Source organism: Sturnus vulgaris, chromosome 8 (genome assembly GCF_052056855.1).
Source record: "Sturnus vulgaris isolate bStuVul1 chromosome 8, bStuVul1.hap1, whole genome shotgun sequence".
Lineage (NCBI taxonomy): Eukaryota > Metazoa > Chordata > Aves > Passeriformes > Sturnidae > Sturnus > Sturnus vulgaris.
This window is the reverse complement of record NC_142250.1, coordinates 31,028,041-31,051,758: the sequence shown is the minus strand read 5'-3', so window position 1 is coordinate 31,051,758 and position 23,718 is coordinate 31,028,041. Positions and strand designations below refer to the sequence as shown.

At 34.9% G+C, this 23,718-nt stretch overlaps 1 protein-coding gene across 3 annotated transcripts in view; it reads right to left on the bottom strand.

Moving 5' to 3' along the window:
• The window catches only part of ATRNL1 (attractin like 1), a 433,903-nt gene that overhangs the window by 193,985 nt on the left and 216,200 nt on the right, over window positions 1-23,718 (bottom strand). For all 3 annotated transcript variants that reach the window (XM_014872547.2, XM_088169374.1, XM_088169375.1), the window contains exon 26: window positions 9,024-9,102. In XM_014872547.2, the coding sequence (XP_014728033.2) occupies window positions 9,024-9,102 (79 nt within the window). The remainder of the gene's footprint in view (window positions 1-9,023; window positions 9,103-23,718) is intronic.

Here is a 23,718-nt window from a genome sequence, read left to right as displayed (position 1 = left end):
CTAACAAGCTCAAGCTACAGGATTCATTGTGGTTTCAGTTTTGCTAATTGCATGTGGGTCAATTGGCTGCCAAAGCAGTCTGGGCTAATTTACTGATGTCACAATTTAACTGCCATGGTGCACTCAATCCAATGAATCCCAAACAAAATATCAAATTCTATTCTATTTTCCAAAATTTACTTGTGTAAAAATTGAATGCATGGATAAAAATAATCATCTGTTCGAATATTCATATTCCCTATAGTACTTTTGCTACTATACAACTGTACTAAAATAACATTACATTAATTTTAATTAAGTTTTGCATTTCAAAGCATTTTTTCCACACATAGTATGTTTTTATGCGACTTCTGTCAATACTTGAAGATAAAAGGAAAGCCAAAGGTTATATGTTAATTATTAATTATCTGTTGAAAATAATGTAACAAGCTTGGTTTATATCAGGTCATACTAACTCTCAACTATTGTTTGTGAACTGCTGGAGCAATAAAAAATATAGGTCCAGGAAGGATATTAGATTATTAGATGCTTGAAAAAGAATAACTATTCTACCTTTTTGTAGAGTTGGTCATATACCCACTTTTTTTTTTTAAGTTTTATTTGATTGTTTTTTGGTTTTGTATTTTGAGGGGAGGGTGGGGGGAGGTTTGCTGGCTCATTTTTTTTTTTTTCAGCTAAACCTTTCACAGGTGTTGGCAAGTTCCTCCAGAAATAAGTATACTGTGCAAATTCTGTCACCATGGTCCTGCTATTATTTCTTTCTATCAAGGGAAGGGGAAGAATCCTTGAAGGTGCCCAGATGAACTGCACAGCCAGTGTTTGCTCAAGAGGGATGACCCCAAGGAATGTTCCTGTGTACAAATATCTACAGAGAGTAGAGAAGTCCCCCATGGAATTTGTTGATAACAACAACACTGACACTCACAGCAGTGAACACATTCTGCTGACAGAATAAACCAATTAATAGTGCAGGCACTGAAAAAATAAGTTGGTAAAGTTATTTAATTTCCAGCTGCATTGATCTTTGCATCTGCTTTGCATTGATTAGTTAAGCTCTGACTTAGCAGGGAGTCATCCACATACGAGAAACTTTAGTACCTTCAAATTTTTTTTAAAGAAAGAAACAATTATTCTGTGTATCATCAACACTAATTTTCAGAGATAAAAAGGTTGATGTGCTTATTTTAGAAGGCAGGTACTATCCATACTGGGTAAGGTGAAATGCAAACACTGGAAGAAATTCAGGAATTTCTTACCTTACTGCTACTTAATTGTACATATACATAAATGCACCTAAAAATCAGCTCTGAAAGAAAAAACTCACATATTTGCAATGAAATTGATGTTTGTGGAAGCAGTAGCAAATATTCCATAAACCGCAAGCAATAAAAATTATTGTTTGCATGATTTTTTTGTAATTTTTAGAATACACAATTAGCATTCAACTGTAAATAAACAAAACTTTAGGTAGAAGGGAAGAGCAGAGCAATAGAGAGGAACTATGTCTTCCAGGCTTGGACTTAGAGTTATTTCCCTGCTCTGTGGACAAAGGACAGTTCAAACTTAGTTTCTGTTATGTTTCTCCCATTGCAGGTGACTCACCTATGCCAAAGCTGCCCACTCAGGGCAACTAAAATATCTGGAAACTCTGAGAAAAGCTATGGAGTATCTACAGATGTGTATTAGCATTTTTCTTTTGAAGACGTCTTACTGTAAATTGTCAAACCTTTTCATTCTCTCTTTATATCAGAGTTCTTGCAACATTGCTGTTGTTTGCAGCTAAATTCACTCTTTTCTTACAGGGCTTTGAGAAACTGAAGGTTTGTTTGTGTTTCAATAGGGGACAAAGAATTGATGCTATGTTGCAAAGACAGGAAATACAAATATAAAGAAGAGTCTCAGTACTTTGGGCCAATATTCAACACCTGCTCTTTTGTTTTTGTTAGGAGACAGAAATGAATCTTCTATTTTGGTGCAATCCTCTTTATTTACAAAGAACACAACCACCACCCTCATTCCTTTAGCATGGTGGAATCCAATTCAAATTACTTTTCTTGTCATAAATTCTTAAGAAGTTATCTGGCTTCTTCCCAGGGTCCCACTAAGGACTGCCTTTCTCATTGTCTGCTGATTTTTGCTGACAGGTAGTTTGCTAAAAAATTCTGCTAATGCTCTTATGTTTACAACCAGTCCCATGGAAAACTCTCAGACCATGTAGCTCAAAGCACCCTCAGGCTCTGCCAAGTGGCCACTTGCCTCAGGCAGTCTTTTTCATTTGGGCCAGTTCCCTCTTTCTCAAAGATAACCTTAATTTTACCTCCCTGTTAGCTTGAAACTTATCCCAGTACATTTGCAAGAGTTAACCAGAGAGTAGGACTTAATATCACTGTTATAAAATTAGCATTATCTCCAGAAGCATTTTATATTCCTATTTGGAAAGCTCAACTTTGATAATAAATTTTTCTGAACAGAATATCATAACTATTAATTTTAAAGTACTGTTATCAGCAGTAAAAACTACATCCAGGCTTGCTTTCTATGCATATCCCAGGAACCACATATAATGAAACTAATTTATTTTGATTATTGCCTTTTGGGAATCATCAGGCTAACTCCACTACACAAATGTAAGAAGAAACTTTGGTTATTATGTTAAGAAAAGTGAATTTTCTACTCCTAGTCATAAGTACATATAATTAAAACACCTACCTAGTTTCTTTTCCCTAATTTATTTTTTTTAATGAAGAGTTCACCATTTTAATTTTAAAATCTTGTTGTGGTCTGTTATCTTCTTTACCTTCTGAATTTTTGTTGAATGAAGAAATAGATCTGCTAGCAAGCTTTCACAAATACTTTGTATCATCTTTGCTTAATTCACTCCCTAACATACATTTTTTCAATACAATATTGAGTCTGTAACTGGCACCATTTAATGCTTCTCTTTACAGAAAACAAGCATCTTGTGAACATTACTAATATAAGAATTAAACAGATGCTTACTTTAACGAAATGACCGTATTATAAATAGAACCTCAAATTTACAGAAGTAAAGTAAAGAAAGTGAAGAATAACTCTCAGTATGGAAGATTTGACTCAATGGGTTATTTCTATTGTTAACAGGAAGACAGGTCCCCACAAGTATCAAAATACATAAAGTGAACACTGTGAAAATTGGGTGGGATAAATTGTCATTTGGAAGTGCCTTTTATACTGACTGCAGAGGGAGTCTTGAGACAAGATCTAGTGTCAGCTAACCAGGCATATTGGCTTGAAAGGTTCATTCAGAGAGGAACCTAAATTTTAGGTTGGAGAGAATGCAGAAAACGTCAGCCTAAAATAAATGCCCCAGTTCTCCTCAGTAAAACTAGAGCCACAGTTGAAATAAGCAGTCATAGCTCTATTGATTTCAGAAGAACCTGAGCAATATAACAAGTTGAGATTCTGGTCCTATGAATAGCTCCTTTGACTTCAGTAGGATTACTCACACAGCCTATGAGTAACTACATACAGATGTGTAAGATATTTGCTAAGCAACAGACAAGAAGATAGCAAAAAAGAAAAATTATCTGTGAACTTAACAACTTTTAAACATAAACTACGTAATCCTGTAGATACCTACACACATGAATACTTTTACACATTGGGTACTTTAATGATGCATGTTAATATTTCTTGGTTTCCTTACATCTGCTGTTGTTGGTTCCTTGCTCCCTGAAATGCACAGTATTGCTTTAGCTCCTTCAAAAGCTGCTGTTCAAGACTACACCATATTCTCTGCGTTTTAGTATTGCTAAAATAAATGTGTTTTATTCCATAAGCAATATCATATACACCAAGAGCCATTGCTGTCTTTTCTAAAAGAAATACTTTAAAGTATTTTCATCTGAATAGAAAGCAAAAAAGCTCGAGCTGAAATGCACATACTCTCTACATTCATTAGTGCTATCGACATAACTGAACTTCCTTGTTGTTATTAGTGTTACCATAGAAATGAGCCTAAAGCTATTACATGAATTGTTACTGCTATTAAGAAGTAGACTACTTCAGTTTCATTTGTCTATTTGGAAGAATTTTTGAATATTTAAGAGAATAAAACTACCTTGGTAACAAAATCAAGGCAGAAAGGTGGAGGGTTTTTTAAACAAACATAAGCATATTTAATAAAAAGAAGCAATAACTTGAGTGGCACCCACACACTGTAAAAGCAAGCATTTTCTACAATTCCATGTTTTTATGTTTGTATATACTATTCTTTCAGAGAGGCAAATGGTGCACAGCTGACTCTAGAATGAGATGCTATATAAAAATGATATTAACCTTTAAAGTTAGGCGAGCACTTTACATACACAATCCATGCTTTCAAGCATTTTTACCTAAAAATGCAATCATGCATTACTTCCTCATTGCTCAAGAGCTTTAGAGTGTATTATATGAGGAAATAAGAATTTAAGTCATCTTTAAAGATGCACTCTCTTTCTAATGTGTAATTAAAATAATGTATAAAAAAAGCAATTTACCTTAAAAAAATTACAAATCTATTTTAACTAATTGACTCATCCAATATACACAAATGTGTATTTCAGACTAGATAGAGGGAAAAATATTTTTATGATCAGGGTGGTGAAACCTCCATGCCTGGGAACATCCAAGTCCAAGCTGGATGAGGCTCTGAGCAGCCTGTTCTGGTTGAAGTGGCTCATTGCAGGAGGGTGGGACTGGATGAGCTTTAAAGTCCTTCCCAACTCAAACAATTTTATGTTTCTATGGTTCTAGATAACAACACATGACACATTGGCACATGGATTTTGTGTGTCTGAGTGGAGGAAAGAAGGTATTTTATGTGCATCAGTGGTTACAGGCTTTTGGATTAAAGATAACAATTCTTTAAAACATCTGATGGGACCAAGAGTACAAAAGGCATCTGAGCTTACCTTAGGAAGGGTAAATACTTTGCTAAAATAACTCAACTAGAAGCTGTGTGGTTTATAATCCCATCTGTGTGAGTTTGTTAGTGACCTCAGTGTAATTTTATGAGCAAAACAAAGAGTTAAATGCACTATTAAAAAGAAATCATTTGGATGCAGATTCTATGTGCAGTGTGATGCCTTTCAACCAGAAGAAGTTCATGAGACAAAACCTTTGAGCCGCTACAAATCTGGCAAATAATTTATCAAGTTTTCAGTAAAATGATCTATGAACAGATTGTCTTGTACCTATTCTGAGCAGAAGACTGAATGAATACTTTAGATATGAAACATGCAGAGATAACAAATAATATTCTCTTAATATTTCTTATTTGGCAAATCTGGGTGATATATCTTTTCTTGTACAAAGCAGGAAAACAGTCAGATTGGAGTTTCATGGACAGGCTCTCGTGTGAATTCAGGGTATAAAATGCAAGAGGCCTAACAAATAATTTGGGGAAAAAATGACAGCTTTTGGTTTTTCATCCAGTGAACTAAAATGTAAAATTTTACTGAGAAAGGTTCTAGTACAAAGATTTGTGAGTCTTTGAGTAAAAAGAATGATGAGAGTTTAAAACCTAGAATACATATCTGATCTTTTAACATAGTGTAGACATACTGTCTACACTGTGAAGACATACTGTCTTCTAAAAAATGTTTTGCTTTTCCTAAATCTTGCAATATTTAGGAACTCCTTTATTTGATAAACAATTATATCTTTCCATTTTTCTACTCCTGCATAGATTTCCATACTTACCTGTAAATGTTATCTTGCTCTGTCATGAATGTTCCAAATTCTTTCTGTTTTGTTTCTGCTTTCTTGGAACTTTGGGGTTTTTTTTTTATCAAGAATTTAAGTCTTTTTTATCAAGATGCTGTTATAAGAATTATGCTTTGGAAATTATCTCATCATATTCTGTATTATTCTTTTCAAGGAACAAACTCCCTGAGATGAACAATACTGCATTATCTTACTTCAGCCCTTCTTAAAAACCTTTTTTAAAATGTCACAAATCCATGGGGGGGATGGGTAGGGGAAGGTGTCAAGAGATGCCAGGCAGGAGGCTGTTCATGTTCTCCTGCTCAAAGTTTCATTGATCTTCTTGGAACTATAAAATAAAAGAATGATACTTTCCATTTTCCCTCAATGCAGAAGGTGAATAACTTTGATGGTATAAGGTAAGACAGTCTATCTGCTGTCCCTTGCCCTTTCAGAAGGCAGGAGAGAAGAAGAGAAGTTCATCCAGGAGTTAAAGTATAGAGTTCAAAAACCTGAGACAAAATATGTCTTAAGAGATAGCAACGAAGGTAAGAAAAAAAATACGAACCAAAATTTTGTTATGAGCACAAAAAATTACCAAAGCTCAAGGTCTTAACTTAGGGAAAATTATTTCAACTAAATAAATTGAAAGCTCTAGAGATATGGGCAAAGGAAGTCAAATACAGTGTAGATAAACATCAGTTAAAGCATTTTGGAATACATTTATCCATTTTTATAGATACACAATGTAACAGTTTCTTACAAGTAAATATGATAGAGCCTAAATTCAAACTTCTCAGCCTGGTTTGGGCAGTGCTCTGAGCAGTGGAAAGCAAGTATTTGATGGATGAGCAATGAATTAGGAAAGAAACCGAGGGACAGTTTCTAAATTAGTAGGAAAACTGAGACATTTCCCTCTTCACAATGCAAACAACTTGCTCCTGCTTTGTACTGGATTGAGGCCATGCTGTGTTCAGTTTGGAATCAATAACATTCCAATTTAGCCAAGCATTAAAGTCAGAAGGAAAACAGGACAAGGTTCTGAATTTTCAGCTACACACAGGGATCTACAAATCTTACAAACATTACCGGCTTTCTTCAAGAGCCTGATAAAATTCTAAAAGATGACAAGAACTGGATAATAATGTTCCTCCTCCTTCAGGGGAAAGAGGAATAATAAAAGGATTCACAGCTTTTAACAGCACGCTTTTCTGTACTTGCTGGTGTTCTTGTTTTATTTCTATTACTATAGTTTGGGTCCATATTGAAGGTAACATCTAAAGAGTCAAACATTCCAATCTTTAAAGAATGATGGAAGAGATGAAAAACTCATCTGCCAAATGGGCTCTAAAGTAGATACTTCAGAAATCTTTTCAACAGTAGATTGCCACTGTGTGTTATTCATACAATTCATTTGTAACACTTAATTGCAAAATCTTATAAAATATGTTACATATAAAAGGAAGTTTTCTGGCTAGATTAAAGGAAAATATTGCATGGAATGTTATCAAAAACCTTTATTTGACATGAACTGCAGCAGGTGGTCAAGAGGAAATTGAAAGTAAAGGAGATTTTTTCAGCATTTACAATTCATAATGATATCAAACTCTATTTAGGATACAAAACCAAGCTTCTCTAGTTATACTCAAGGAAAGTCAAGATTCAGAACCAACCATGAAGCTCTGAGTTCTAATCCAGTTGCCAAGTGTGTTTCTCTTTTGCTCTTCTGAAGAATCTGATTGATGTTTATGTTATATTTATCAAACAGTTTATTTTAGCTTTCACACGCTCTTAGAAGTACTTTTGATGACATTAGGAAAATAAATCTTGGAAAACTTCAGAAACTTTTTGTATGAGAATGTTTTCTTTATCAAATGATGCCTAAAGACCCCATAAAAATATTATATTTCAAAAAGCTAGGAGAGCAGTACAGACCAGACCCTCTAGACCTTGAAATGGGTACATTCATATTTGTTCTAAAAAACATCAATAAACCAACCTCATTAACATGAGAAATTAAATCAATGAACAACTACATTCCATCACAACACAGTTTTGCATAGAACTATCCAAGTATTGAGACAAACTTAAATGAAACAATATTAAGTTGAATAATGTGGTTTAAAGTAACTTTCATCTATATTTTTCAAGTAATAAGAAATAGATGAGAATTTGCCCTCAGAAAATTCTTAACAATGTTCATATGAACAAAAAAAAGTACCAAAAGGAAATAAGTACCAATAACATACATTTTCCTTTGTAGCACCACTTGAAGCTAAACCTTGGCATTAGTACATTATAATTTCAGTAAAGGAAAATTATAAGTGCTAGTTACCTGGCACTTTTAAAGCATATATAAATTCACTGTAGATCTACAGTAAAAAAGTTATTTAAACATTCATAGTGCCAGTATATTAAGAAAAAAATAATTAAGTAGACCAAAGCTTGTCTTTAAAAAAAAATCTCAAGATTATAGCACATTAAGCAAGTGCCCTTTCCAAAAATCATCAAGATTAGAAGCTTCAAGAAGGGAAAACATCACTGTTTACAAATTTTAAATCACATTTATGAGAGCAAAATGAAATACCACAACTATTAGTATATAATCTTATACATGTAGTAGCATAGATAAAGTTTAACTCATTTAAGCGTAATGAATTGTTAAGCAGGTAAGAACAAAGATTTGAGCCAGGTTTTTCAACATAGCTGCAAGAATTTAGACCACAAAAGAATAAGGTGATTTTATGTATTAATATTTACTGAAGATTTTAATTGTGCCACAGGTTTAATGATGAATCTACTGATTCTAACAGAGAGAGAATTTTGCTCCTTTGAGGGGATGTTCAGGTTGGATATTAGGAAACATTTATTTACAGAGAAGGTGGTAACACTGGAACAGACTTCCTAGCAAGGAGTCAGTGCTCCAAGCTCATCAGTGTCTAAGAAATGATTATTTATTTGGAGAATACTCTTAATAATATGGTTTAACCTTTTGCCAGCCCTGAAGTGGTCAGGATGAATAATTCTTTGTAGGATCCTTTCACCTGAAATACTCTATTCAATTCTATTCTAAATATGCCACCATAAGAAAAATTTACCTTTCTAGAGCTTAGTGCTGTAATTCCTTTAATTTTTGACAGGAGAAAGAAATAGTTTCCTTCTTCAGTATAAAAAAAGTGAAGAGTATAAAATAGGTATTTAAATTACATATACAAGAGAAAGAGGAGTGATTGCTCATCAAATTTCTCAACTTATTCTGAAAGATAAAGCTACTACAATAATGTTAAAGTTACTGATACCTCTCTCCGTCGAGAAGCCCAACAGGTTTGTTTGATTTTCCAAACGACAGCAGCTACCAGCAGTAAGGATAAGAAACAACTGCAATTACAAAAGAAAAAATAATAATTGTAACTTGTGAAAAGCTTATGTTTTTAGGGTATCAAAGGTGACAAAAAGGCATTTTAGCATGGAAAAATAAAACCCAAAAACTGGGGAAAACGATCAGAATTACAAAGAGTCAACCATCGACATTGAAAATCAAAAGCAAATGAACATCACATGCTCTGGTTTTCTCCTGGAAATGCTATCACTGTTTCCATTAGCATGGGATAAGCTCCAGTACAACCATCCACATACTCACAACAGGCTCCACAAATATGCACTGCATGTTCCACGTTTAGTAGATGGAAAAAGAGGGTGAAGTATAGCAAAAAGAAAAAAGAAATTACACTAATTAATATTTCTTTCACTTTGTAAATTCTGAGTAATTTCCTGGGATGTGGGAAGGGTAACTACACAGGGATTATAATTAGTTTGAGGAACTGGGTTTGCACATGACAATAGGCCTGTGTTATCTTATTGAGTATTTCTATGGTTAATTGCCCAGGGAAAACATCTCCAAGGACATCACCATGTTACAGTTCCAAAGACACAACAGAGGAAGAAAAAAAAAAGAAAATTAAACACCTGCAGTGCATAATCAGAGCTTATACCTTCTCTCTTGCTTCAATATCATTGTATTGTAACATTTAATCTATAAAGTATTTTGGTAGAAAGATCACTGAACTCTCAAACTCTTTTAGTGTATTTCTGGATACTGAAAAGGCTTCTAAAGCTGGCACTTGTAATCACTCAGAAAATCTTTCAAATTTTCAGACAGTTTTTTTACATAATTATGTGTATTTACCAATTGTGTGAAGCACTTTCACATATATTGGTGCTTCTGCTGTACGTGGTGCTTTCAATTAATACAACACTAACTACTGAATTATATAAGGCATTCACATTTTCTTTTCTGCCAAAAAGCTTCAAAATATATTCTTTAATACAAAAAATACCAAGATTTCTGTAAGCAGTATAGTTCAGACGAGTACTGTGCAGAAGTGCAAAATAACACCAATGTCTCCCAAGTGACTGTAAACTTATTTTTCGTGTCTAGGGAAGAGCAGATGAAAAAAACCCAACCCACTGACCACTAGAATAAATTCAGTTTTGCAGCAACATCTTTTAAGGTTTTTAAGTCAAGAAGTACTTATAAATAGTATTTTCCAGAAATGTTTCCCCTCCTCTACCCTGCAGTTTCCAGCTGGCACCTGCAACAGATGCTTTAGGACAACATCGGGTACTGATGTGCTGCTATAGACTGGGATGCTGGGCATGAAGTAAGAGAAAGCCATTTCACTCTTTTCCTCCTCTACAGTCCCTCCATAACCCACTAAATTAGTGAAACAACAGCAACTCTGTTTGCAATTATTAACTCAGTGCTCCTGGAATTTAGAAAAGGTTAATACATGCAGGGGAGCTGGACACAAGAAACTAAGAGAGCCTTGCACTCTGTGACTGCTTTATTATGACCAGGAAGAGAATCTCTACCCTTAGAAAATTCTGTCCTTTACATTTATTAATTTCTTGAACAGTTCTCTTAAGTTAGTAGAATAGAAAATATTCAGAGTTCTGGCTGAAAGACTTCAGACAAATTGATTTTGTGCTCTGTACGTCAGTGGAGTGGGTCACACACGGAATTTTCTTGTCATCAGTTAAAACATCAATTACTTGCAAAGCTAAAACCAGAGATGAGTGTCTCAAAGACACAACCATAAAACACTATAAACCATTGGAAGTTACAGCATTTGATAAAGTGACTTTTGTATAATTTTTTTTTTTTTTTTTTGGTAGGGGAGGTTAAATATAATTAGAAGGGGAAAAAAATCAAAATTCATGCTAAAGAATACAAGATATAGAAAATAGACTTTGTGAAATTAACCTAGTTCCAGGCTGTGGTGAGATAACATCCTTGGTTTATGTAGGGCAATAAAAATTAAAGTTGACTGCAAAGGATCTCACAATACAGAGTGACTTGGCAATAAAATAAGAGAATGAAATTCAGTGACAATGAACTGAAGGCAGTGTGCACAATCAAAAAAAAACCCCACCACAACTAGCTACAAATACACAATGATATGTTCTAAATTAGCAATTACCACTCAAGAAAATGATCTTGAAGTCATTGCAGATAGTTCTTTGAACATATCAACTGAATGTTTAGTAGCAGTCAAAACAGAAAATAGTATGTTGAAAGAGATTAGAAGAGGAATAAAGAACAAACCAGAAAGCATTGGGATGTCAGTGCATAAATCTATATTGTACCTGTACCTTGAAGCAAACATCACCTTGTCTATAAAAATCTAAGCTGAACTTAAAAGGTATAAAGGAAAGCAGTCAGCTTGGCCAGGGGAATGAACTGGTAGGAGAAATAAGCTCTCTTTGGCTTTGAAATACTAGGGAGTTGAAGGAAGCCATGATAAAGACATTAACATCACAGGCAAAAAATGTAAAAAACCAGCAGCATGGGTGTAGGTGGATGCTCTCCAGTCTCCCATTATACTTCTTATCTCCTCCTTGTGACAGAGATATAAAATAAGTAAGTGCAGTGCAAATTAAATGAATTAAAAATTGGCCAGCAGGCAGATAAAAAAGAAACGGTCAGAAGGGGACCAACATCAGAAAAGGGAACTCGTAGATGGATTGCAAAGCTCCCATAGTTTCAGATGCACTCAGTTTTGATGGGACAAATATACAATAGCTGAGAGGTCCATGCATGGGACAAAGACAAAAGTGGTTAGTAATGGTTAATGGCACAGAGGATAAAGACATTGTACAGTGGTCAATTTGTAGATTTTTTTTTTTTTTAACACACAATCACTGCCAAGTTGTATTTATGAGAAGAAGGAAGTCAAGCCTCATTTACATTGCAAAGGATTTATTTTCCCCCTGAAATGAAGCAATTCCCAAAACAGTTTAGAGACCAATGTGAATGACAATTGATTATGAATTACTGTTGGGATGATGAAACCAGGAGAGTTAAAACAACCTTAAATACTCAGGTGCACAATAGTAAGCAGCACTTGAGAGATAAATTTATCACTCTACAAGGTACTGCCAAAACAGATAGTATCAGACTTGTTCCTAAAGCTCTGCCATTGGCATTTTCTGAAAGGAGATTGGAAAACATGGAGAGAATACAGAGAAAAAACCACAAAAAGTGTTCAAAATCTGGACAAAATCTTTTGCTGACAGCGACTTTACAAATTAATCATTTCACTTTTGGAAAAGATCAAGTGGAAACTTGCCTCCAGTTAGTCCACATGATCACAGATTATGTCCACCATCTCTGACTCTCCAGTTAATACTCTGAGTGACATCCAAATAAACCAATATGTGGATAAATGCCTTTGCAAAGCACATGGGTTATGAAATGCTAACCCAGAGTACAAAGTGAATTAATTTCTGCACTTACCAACATACATCTTCCCAGTAAGACAACTGCCATACTAAGACACTCCTAAAACCACAGCAGCCCAAGCATTATCAAGATTTTGTGCTCTCCAGAACAGAAAAATAAAGTTCCAGAAGATAAGGATACAGCTTTGCACTTTCCCTTTCAAACCACGTGGAAAAAAACCAGGAGGAAACACTAAAAAAGCATGCTTGAAAATGAATAATCCATTACTAGCTGACCGGATTATAGGTTGATTGGAAGTTATTGTCCTAGCATGATTTTGGAGACAATAAACAATTGGAGAACTCATGAACTGCAGAGGAAGAAGAGTTGGACACAGTTTGTGTCCAACAGAGCAGAGCAAAGTGGCCAAGGAGAGGCTGCAAGAGAACACCAGGACCTAGCAGGGAGGTCTGGGTATGCAGATGCTCCTTCCAGGAGGGCCTTGGGTAGTATGAAAACAGAAATAGTGATTTAATAGAACAAAGAGAAGGGAAATTGCAAGGAATAATTACTGCCTGCATAACTATTTCTGCAAGCTACAAAGTAAATTTTTTACTTCCAGAGGTCACAGTTAGGCATATTTAGTGCAGACCTGGCTGAGGAAATGAAATTGTTTTCCATAACTCAGAAATTATTTTCTCAGTGTTTCTTTAAGAGGAAAAATAAAAAATGTTAGGAGAATTAGTGGATGTGTTGCTGCTTGGTATGGGCAAACTGAAATAAAATCTGTAGATAACCTTAAAGAAACTGAAATTGCGTGGATAAACAGAGGGAGAAATCTGTGAAATGCAATGATCAGCCTGTTTAGACTAGATGAATTAATGATCCATTTGTGACTTAAGCTCTATGAATACATTATAAGTACACTATGGAATTCCTTTTTTTTTCCCATTACATATTAATGCTTATAAATTACATATTGTATCAAAGTAATATTTTTTAAAAAGTGAAATAATTTACTTATTTTTAAAGGGATGCAAAAGGAACGGTTTCATGAGCTAAGCATAAATATTTTAAGAATCAATACAGTAAATGGAAGGTAAACAGAACAAAATAAAATGTGACATCCTTTGTTATTTCTTTTCTCATTCTCTGATTATTTAACATACAAAGAGAATAACTATTGTTTCTACGATTTTACTTAAGACAGTAATTTGCACAATAATTCAAAATAAATTTCCACAAATAGATGAAAGCAAACACTTTTTCAAAACTTTAACTTGCATCTAGTATGCTTTTAAATCTACTAAAATGAATAATGATGTGAGATTCCAATGATGTTGAGCACCCAGCACATTTACTGTTCTTACAGGACAAGCTGAGCGTGGGGCAGCATCCCTGGCTGTGCCCACCCTGGGAGCAGCACAGCTGGGCCAGCACAGGGTGTCAGGACTGTTCCACCAAGTGCCATCATCCTGTCCCCATGCTCCAGCACGTGACAGACCCATCCTTGTGTTCCAAGGGGAATTCCTGCATTGCTGGCTCAGTGTGGATCTGGAATGGGCTTTTGAGCCAAGCCCTGAGTGCCCCTGTGGACCAACCCTGGAGCTCAATTAGAAGATGTGCAATGTTCACTCCCAACACAAAGCTGGCTGTCAGTCCATGGAACTAAACTAGAGCTAGCTCAAAGACAAAAATAAAAACGCATTCAGTGAGGATGTCAGGTCCTCAGCACCATCTTGCCCAAGAGATGATCTGTTTGTCCCCACTGTCACCAAGAAAGACAGAAGCTCCCAAAATTCCTTTCACCAAGTTTGTTAGGGGCATAGCAGACTCATTTACTGTCCACATATATATTTGCACATATTTTAAAGGCTTTTTTTGAACATAGGAGTTGGGCCATCAAGGCAATTATTGCTCAGCCACTTGACTCTTGCTGTGTTGAGACAGCAATTAAATATCCCTCTGTACCCACAAACCTCCTGCCTGTTGATCTTTCTTTGACAAGGGCACAAAAATGTACAGTTCCCTAATTAGCAATCTAAAGAGTGACCCCATGCTCTATTGTTTCCCTTCTAGTACTAACATGAAAAACAATTTAACATATTCAGTAAAACAATCTGATGACAAAAAAGCTTTTTAATGTGGATATATGCAAAGATAACAAGTCTCACACCCAAGTTATTATTTTCAAGGTAGTACTGCAAAAGTTTCTCAACAGATCACATTAACTGTTTTGCTAAGAACTGCTTTCCCAACACATTATTTACTATCTTTTTATTGGCAAATAGAGCCCATTTTAATTGATATTTTATAAAGCAAGCACAATTCTAAAATAAAAATAATTGAACAATTATTTTTCTAACACCATGACTTCAAATAGCAATTATTGTCACAGCAATTGATTTCTCTCATTGTACTTGACAAGAACATTGTGTTTATGATTATGATGTGCTGGGTTCAGCCACGCTTGTGTTAACTGTATACACATGACAAGCAGCTCCAAAAATTTCAACAGGATTATCTGAAGCACAAAGCATTGTAAACATAAAATTAGAAGTCTGATATGTATGACAGCAGTATAATTTTTTAAAATTTTTTAATGATTAATTAAATTGCTATGAATCACAAAGTTTTATAAACATCATTATAAGTAGGACAATTTCAGTGATTAGCAATTCAGAACGATTCTGAGAATGAAGTGTTTCAATTCCAAATTTAAATGTGTAAAGACAGGGAAAAGTAGTCTTGGCTAGCAAGGAAGTAGGACATGCAAATTCCAGTTCATGGTAACTCAGTGTGGGGGGTCAGGGAAATAAATCCTGGCTGTGGAGCCATGACATTTCAGGCAGGAGTGCTGAATTCCTGCTCTGGGAGAGCTCTGGCTGGCACAGCCAGTGAAAGGCACTGTCCCCAAAGCCAGCATCTCCATCCAGATGATTCAGGAAGGTCCTTTTGCTATTCCTGCTTGTCATGACAATGCCACCAGCACCAGCAGCTCCATGCACTGGCTCCCACACTCCATTTTCTGCAAATGATTAGCCAAGAGCTGCAATCTTTCCCTTTTCAGCTACAAAATGTCATTGCTGCACAGCCTTAAATATGACTGGGCTTTTTCCATCAACCTAGATCTATATTCCATTCTTTTCCCAACCAGTTTCTTTCTGAATTAAAGGCACCCAAGGAAAATGGGAACCCTGTAATCCAAAAGCCACACAGAGGGTTCAGACACTCAATTCTAACTTTCCAAACTGCAAAGTTAAAGAAATTCCTGAATATGAGGTAAAGCATCTACGATGGTATTTAAAACTCAAAGTATTACCAAAAATCATTTAAATGCAAATTTGTATTTATTTGCGTCTCAAATGGAATTTACACAAGTTAAGCAACAAGTTTCAAGTTCATTTGAAACTAATTACACAGATAATTCTTCTTATCCAGATGACTGATTAAAACATTATTTTTTTATGCAGTCCTGAAAATCCATATATCCCCATAAATAACTCTTCCATAAAGTGTCTCATGAAAGTCACATAACTGCCCTTAAAATTCTCTTCTCACATGTCCACAACTACCAAACTTATACAAAACAGATAAAGAGGTAATAAGAAATATGTATCTGCCTTCTAATTTTGTCCTTCCAGGCTGAACACTCTATTTGGTAAGAATGCATGGAAAAGAATATCCCATGAGATTTGCTTTACTTTGTCATGGTTAAAACCATGATACTACCAAAAGAATGCTGTAAGTCTCCAGAACAGCATATTAAAAATAACTATTAGAAACATCATGAAAATAATTTTGTTGAGTCAGAAGAGCAAAATTAAGTAAAATGATAAATTAAGACTTCAATAATGGTATTAATAAAGCTTTACAATTTAAGCTCTGAATGCATAATAGGAAATGGGGATATTGAAATATCAATGGTGGGAACTGCATTTTATATTAATTATGTTTTAAAGTAAGCAGTAGCAATGAAATATAAATATAATATGTATTAATTTGTTAGTCAGAATAGCTACTATTTTTGTGCTAAATAATTTATTAATATATATTGAATACAGAAAACCAACTTAATTCCTCCTCTCCCAAGGCATAAACTCCCATAACAGTTTAAAATCATCTCTGACAACTGCCTCTGCAAAGTCTGCATTTATTGGTCTTTCCTGTGCAATGAAACATCAAAAATCTCCTTGAAAGTAAAGACGGAAGAAATGTTTGAACAGGGAATTTGTAATTAGCAGAAAATTTATTATGAAAAAAAGTATTGGCATTTTTTTCATTATGTACATGTGCCACAATGTTATAGAGGATGGAGGAGGGTGTTAAATAACTTTGTTCAATAAAATAATTATTAAAAAGTATCTATTAAAAAAAGCACACATACATTTTTTAGATTTCTATTTTCCTACATACATAATTCATGCATATATCCACAAAGCTGTGGTTTTATGTTAAATATACCACAAGCTGCTATAGCAAAGCATGAATAAATGATCAATTATACAAACAGCCTTTATATTCAACTAAAAAGGGAAAATGGATGCAGAGTACACCAAGGTGCTACTGAGAGACCAACATTCCTATTTAACCTGCCAATCCAATATCAGACTAAAGTGAACCATGTAAAGGGATGCTGAAATATATTACACAATAAAGCTCTAAATGTGAACTTTAACCCTCTGTAGTTCTTCCTTTCACATCTTTGAGGCAACAAATAAAATAGATTTAAAATCAAAGTGATTTAATCTCATGTAACATGAAATTAATCTCCACAGAATAAATAGAACATCACACCCTTTAAGCGTGATTATGTTTCTTTTAGTCATGGAAAAGATTTTCACCTTTCATATAGTTTTATGGGTTTGCCCTTCATGGGTGAGATCCTCCATATTTCTCTCAATAAGTGATGTTACATATAAAAAAACCAACAGCAACCATATAAAATTTATATATATATATGTCCACTGAAATTTTGGACAAATTATGAAATATAGAATTCAATATTTTCTGTGGTAGCGTTCCAGAATAATTACAAATTGATTATATCGTTTCTATTACAAAATAGTTTTGCTTTCACTTTTGCTTTTTTTGCAATGGTCTTCCTGATTTATGCTAATTTGGGATTTTAAATTGGGGGGGGTGGGGCGGGGGGGAAGAAAGACTAATTTATTCTAATTACTGTCAGCTAGTGAATTTAGGGAAGAAGAATTGTCACCAATGGTAAATTTCAACAGTCTTCCAAACCAAAAGATTCACATTATTTCAAGAATATGTTTTCAATATTTTTTCAATATTTTTGCTCATTCTTACTTTTCACTGCTCTCTCTAGTGCAGGTATTATTCTTTAAAAATACATCACAGAAATATGAAATATGTTTAGAAAACCACCATACCATGTCAGCATTGTTTAGCAAGATAGACTGAAATATAATGAAGTAATTTAACACATTCCATAAAACTTTTCCCTTCAATCTGTAGCATTTCCAATACTTTTTCCAAAGAGGCAAATACGCTCAAAGGAGTAGGTGTAAAAAAATCATAACTTTCCTTATTAAAAGTCATATTAAAATTAAATTTTCCTGAGGACAGAGCAAGGATTTTTAGATTTCCAGGCCAAAGAAGTATCATTCAAGAACACTAAAAATTCAGTAATTGTACTGCATAAAGAATACAAGGCCCCTGATTCCCCTAAACTTGAAATTAGAATTTCAACTAATAAAGACTGAAAACATATTAGGAAAGAAATAGAATTTTTCTAAGTGGTGAATGTTTTTTCCTAAAATATCAACAAAAAAAAATTATTGAAAACATAGAAAACCAACTATGATATAGAACATGATTGGGCCACATATGAAGATTAAATTCAGATTTAAAAACTTAAATAGATTATATAGCTACTTTTTACTGTGTAATTCTTAGTGTGGCTTTTGGAGTCCACAGTAGAATTTCCACAATTTTGCTTCTTATTGGCAAAGCATACCATCACTACCTTGAATTCCAACAGATAAACTAGAAACACAAAACATCCCACACAAAATGCTTCATTTGGTACCAGGAAATTTTACTGGAATATTTGCATTAATATTCCAATACAGAAGATGAATTCCTTTGAATTAAGACATCTCTTTTAAAAAGGAATAATCAGCTTTAATATTTTTGGACGTATCAAATTCACAGCATAGCACACAGTCTAGCCCTGTCTTTTCTCTCTCTCTGTGATTTATTACAACTGAGCACAGGGACCTGGAATATTTCTGCCCTGCCATGAGGAGATTGCTCATTTTTTGGCTGTCACTCAGTGCCCAGCCCGTCACACCAACCATGCCTGCAGACACAAAGCTGCTTGTCACCCATTGTAATGGACAATGACACTACAGCCTGAAGGAAAACACTAATATTTTTTACTTCCTTTATTTTTTGTTATTGTTTTCCTTCATCAGCTTTCACTCCGCTTCACTGTATTCTTTACATCTGGGAGAAAACTCCTGAAGTTAACTTTGCAACTGGTATATGTCAAAAGAAGACTGAATTCCTTCTCTTTGGAATTAAAATGACAAAAGCAAAATTTCAAGTCCATTTATCACAGATGAAAACCTGTTCAAGTTCTTTTGTTTAAAGTACAGTGAACTGGAGTTTCATAAAAAAGTGACCAGGATTAAGAAGTCTAGAAGAAAAATTGCTGTGAGCACTGAAACTGTCGAAGTCTAAGAAAACAATTGACTAACTGGAGTTAAGAAAATACAATACAAAATGTAGGGAATCAAAACATAAACATTGTATGAATTATCTGTGATGCTTCTTAGGATACAAAATTCCATGCAGCTGTAGACAGACACATCCCTGAAAGGAGAAAATGCCAGAGCTTCAGGAGGCACAATGAACACCTTTCACTGCATTTGATAAATAAAGGAAGTGAGACTTCCAAGATTTAAAGGCACTGACTTTAAGGAAGGAAAAAGCCCACACCTGTTTTATACCAAGCAGGCACTCATGCCATCTTCAGATATCTGAGTGACTATTTTGTGTTTTGAGGAATAGTGTCTGTTGAAATCAAGATATGATGAGCACTAGTGCACTCACACACACTTCCAAATGACTCCAAGGACAAACAGAAAAACGAAAAACAGGAAGAAAATAATGGAAAACAGTTCTGTTCACTGATGGATTAAGTGACTCATCCCTTGTTTTAATGAGCAACTGATCCAGCAATCAGGGAAAGTACTCTGCCTGCAGGCCAGTAACAAGTGGCTACCTTCTCTGGAAATATGAACACACCAAATAACTGCACAGTGATGACCAAGTTTCTGTGTGATTCAGAGAGCAGAAGACACAAAGCTACATTCAACAATTTAAAACAAATATTTAAAGAAAGGAAACCCAACTCAAATTGCCCACCACAGTACAGACGTGCTTTTCCCAGTGGAATTCCAACAGCTCTGTGCTTCTAAGTGAGGTGAAAACTTCTAATGCATCACCAAGTAAAAATCAGTTTTATTCTAGCCCCAAAAGCAAAATCCATTTTGCTATGATAACTTGATTTTCATATTACTATAAAATATTCTAATTTGGATTTATAAGAGTTCTGGATTTTCCGAGTTCCCAGCCATGGTGGACGTGATCTGATCCCAACACACTTTTTTGTCTTTCTCAAGGAGATCAATATTCAACCTCACAAAGATAAGCATGCCAAAATCCAACAATAATTTAACTTTCTTCATTTTAACAGAAACAAAACATGAAGGCAGGGATACAGACCAAAGGATGCTGGTAAAGAACAGGAGTTCTCCCATTGCCAATTCACCCCCAGGGTGGTGAATTCAAGCACTGCAGCTCTCAGGAGCTCTGACTCAATCTGCTGAAATGCAGCCACCCCCTTCCCACTGCAGGGAACACAACTGAAGGGGCTGCTCAGAGATTCCAGCACACAGTCCTACATATGGAGTTAATAAACTGGCTCTTCAGCATCTGCTGCAATTCCTCTTGTAGCTCATGCTCATCTTTACCAAAGATCCATCCTCTCCTTCTGCAATAAGCACTGGGTATATTTTGAATATTGTTTTCGCTCACTTAAATACTGCTCACAGAAAGATTTACCAGAATGTAGCCTGGATCCTAAATGACCATAATTTTTCATGGAATTTCTTAAAGCACACACAAAAGAAGGATTTCAAACTTTCAAAAAGTCCATATTGTTGAATAGTGCTCTACTTATTAAAACCTGGAGATTCTGTAATTTAGGACAGTATGGAGATATATGACCAAAGTGACTAAAATATTCTATTAAGTCAGTCAGCTTCACCCAAACCACCAGAGGCAAGGAAGTAATAGTTCTGGGAGTTCAGAGAACATACCTGCTGAGTTAGTAGTTGGTACCATGCATTTGAAAAAGGCTTTAAAAACATAGTTCTGGCAGTAGCACTTACTTATCATTTCCTATCACAAGTATATTAACAGCTAACCTTTGTCATCTGCACCAATTTCGTGCTTGCCTGGTTTTTGATTATGAGATTTACCCACATTTCTTACTTGAATTTATGCTTCAGATTCTTAATACGAATAATTATCTGGGAATTGCTTGAGTACTGTTATAAATTCTGTTAAACTGTTATAATTTTATTTAAAAGCAGGTACAGAAAGCAAGTGTTTTTTAGCTTTCCATTTAGGATTTACTCATATCATAGATAATAAAAACTAACAATTATTGAACAACCAATTTTCAGGGATGTTAGATGTGATCTGAAGAAGCAAATAGTGTTTTCAGAAACTAAAGCTACTTCATATATATTTATGAAATGTCTAAAATGTTCTGGCACCTATTTAGCTAAATCTATATATTCACATAAAACTTGAAAACACTGACTATTTCTTTATCCCTTAGAGTTTGAAACAAAAAACAGAAGTGCCAAACTTTAGGATATTGTGGGTTTTAGTGGTCAAGGTAATACAGAAAAATACTTTCTTTAACTGTGCATACCGCATTTCTTTAGTGCAAGGAAGATCATTCACATTTGCCACCTGTGAAATTTTCCAATGATACTTCTTCAAAGGTGGAAAGGAAAAAAGTCACAAACTGCTCAATTTGTGTGATGGCTAAAAATCTTCAAGGCACTGAGCACAGCTCTCTATAAGACAGTTTAGAATCTGTTACTACTCTTACAGTGCATTTTTATTCTTAGAGAAAACGTCACTGAACCAGTAGCCGCAACAAAACATTCCAGTAGAAAAAGAATGAAATTAAATAGGGTGAGAGTTTTTAACAATGCATATCGTGGTCTGAAGCACTAACATTTCAATAATATTCTGCTTCTTTTTTCAATATAACTTCTACTTATCTTTACTTTATCCTAAAACTTTTTTGTTCTAGGATATACAATATCAGTATCTTAGTAGATCAAGCATTAATTGCAGAGCTAATCACAGATTTTGTGCTTCATAGTTTTAAATAAAGTCCTTACAGAGCAATACTTTTAAAACATCTCGCTATAATCAGGACAGTTCTAAAAATGCCTATTTAGATGTTTCTGATTCAAGAAGTAAAATGTCCATTTCATCTTTCAGTCTGGAACACAAAACCTATAAAGGAACAGTTTTAAACTATATTTTTGCCTGGTTGTTGAATAGTTGTTATTGTCAAATGGGTCTGCTGCTTTGGCCAGGCAGGGTGAGAAGCATTTTGCCACATCCTCAGAAACAGAATACTGGATAGGAGAAATGTAAAGGCATGTTTATCAAAGTACATTGAAATCCATTTTGTTATCAAGCACATTCAAATTGTCTTTAAACACAATTATTTTCTTTATCAATAATACTAAATGTAGCCAGGGTTATTACTGTTACCACCGTGATTTGCCACAACCACAATACACCTCTTTCCCATTCAGTAAACAAAACAAAACCCCACAAACAAACAAACAAACCTACCTAAGCCCACACAAAACAAGAAACAAAAAAACCTCTTATTAAAATTATTCTTTCAGGCTACAAACTGCTGACATCCTACCTGTGTATTTACCCAGAACAAAGTGCATGGGACAGACCATCACACCAGGAGGGACAATGCCATGTACTCAAAGAGCCTGCAGCTCAGCTTTTCTAAGGCTGCACACCAGGGCACAGAGCACCAACAAACTGCTCTTAGTTCACCTCTGCTATTTGTCACAGGATCTGGTCTGTTATACTTGAACAGATTTTGCTTTCTTCTATATGGGTTTGTAATCTAAACGTTTGCAAAATCATAATCAATTTTAGAGCTTGCTGTCTCCTCATGAGAAAAAAAAGATTAAAAAAACCCGAAATATAAAAAAAACCCCAAACACCCAAAACATCACTAGACTGACCTTTAGGCAATCACCATTTTTTTGCTCTGTTTGTGGTGAATGAGGAGAAATGAGATATTTTATATCATCTACTAAACTCTTCTCCATTAGCCAATGCCCTGGGTACAGAAAACTTCAGGCTCTGTTCATTTCTGTGCCCTTTTTGGCAACAACAATAAACAGAATTTGGACCATTCACAGTATTTAAGAGTCTGATTCTTTAGGTACAGTTCCTCAGAGCACAGTGATTAAGGTCAACAGAGAAGCCCTACTGTGGACTCGTGAAATAAAGTCATGGCCATTCTAGAAACACAGAAATTCTGATAAACATACCTGTCTGTCACTGTTCATATTTTGTGTGCACTTCATGGTTATTGGGAAATATCTCCACAGCAAGATTTCAAAGCACTGTAACTAATCCGTGTATATTCATGTTTGTGGCATTTTATAAGATAGCTGAACTTTTCAGAAGTCTTTCAGATGAGTTTTGTTCACATCCTAGAAAAGTTATTCATTTGCAGCTGAATCTCTGCACTGCTGCCAGAACCAAATCTCAGGCATCAGCTACTGCCTTTCACAATTAATCTCTAACACATGAAAGTGTTTGTACTGACGTGCTGTGCTTTTTTAAAAATAACAAGCTATTGAACAGAGCCATCATTTAAATAATTCCATAAAAGTGTTTATAGAAAAACCACACACATGAATTAGTTGAGTTTAGCTGGCTTTTCTTAATCACTGCAATATATGGTACAAACCCAGCTAATCTTTAGGAGGTGTGAAGACTGTACCACTGAATATGAAATACACAATTATATAATGCAAGATTCCAGCAGCTGCTTTTAATTGGCCAGGACCCTCCACTGGTGCAAATTAGGGAACAGAGTTTGAAGGTCTCCTTGCAGGCATTTCTCAAGGTTCAGAAGCTGGTTAAGATACTGCTTTCATGGTAGA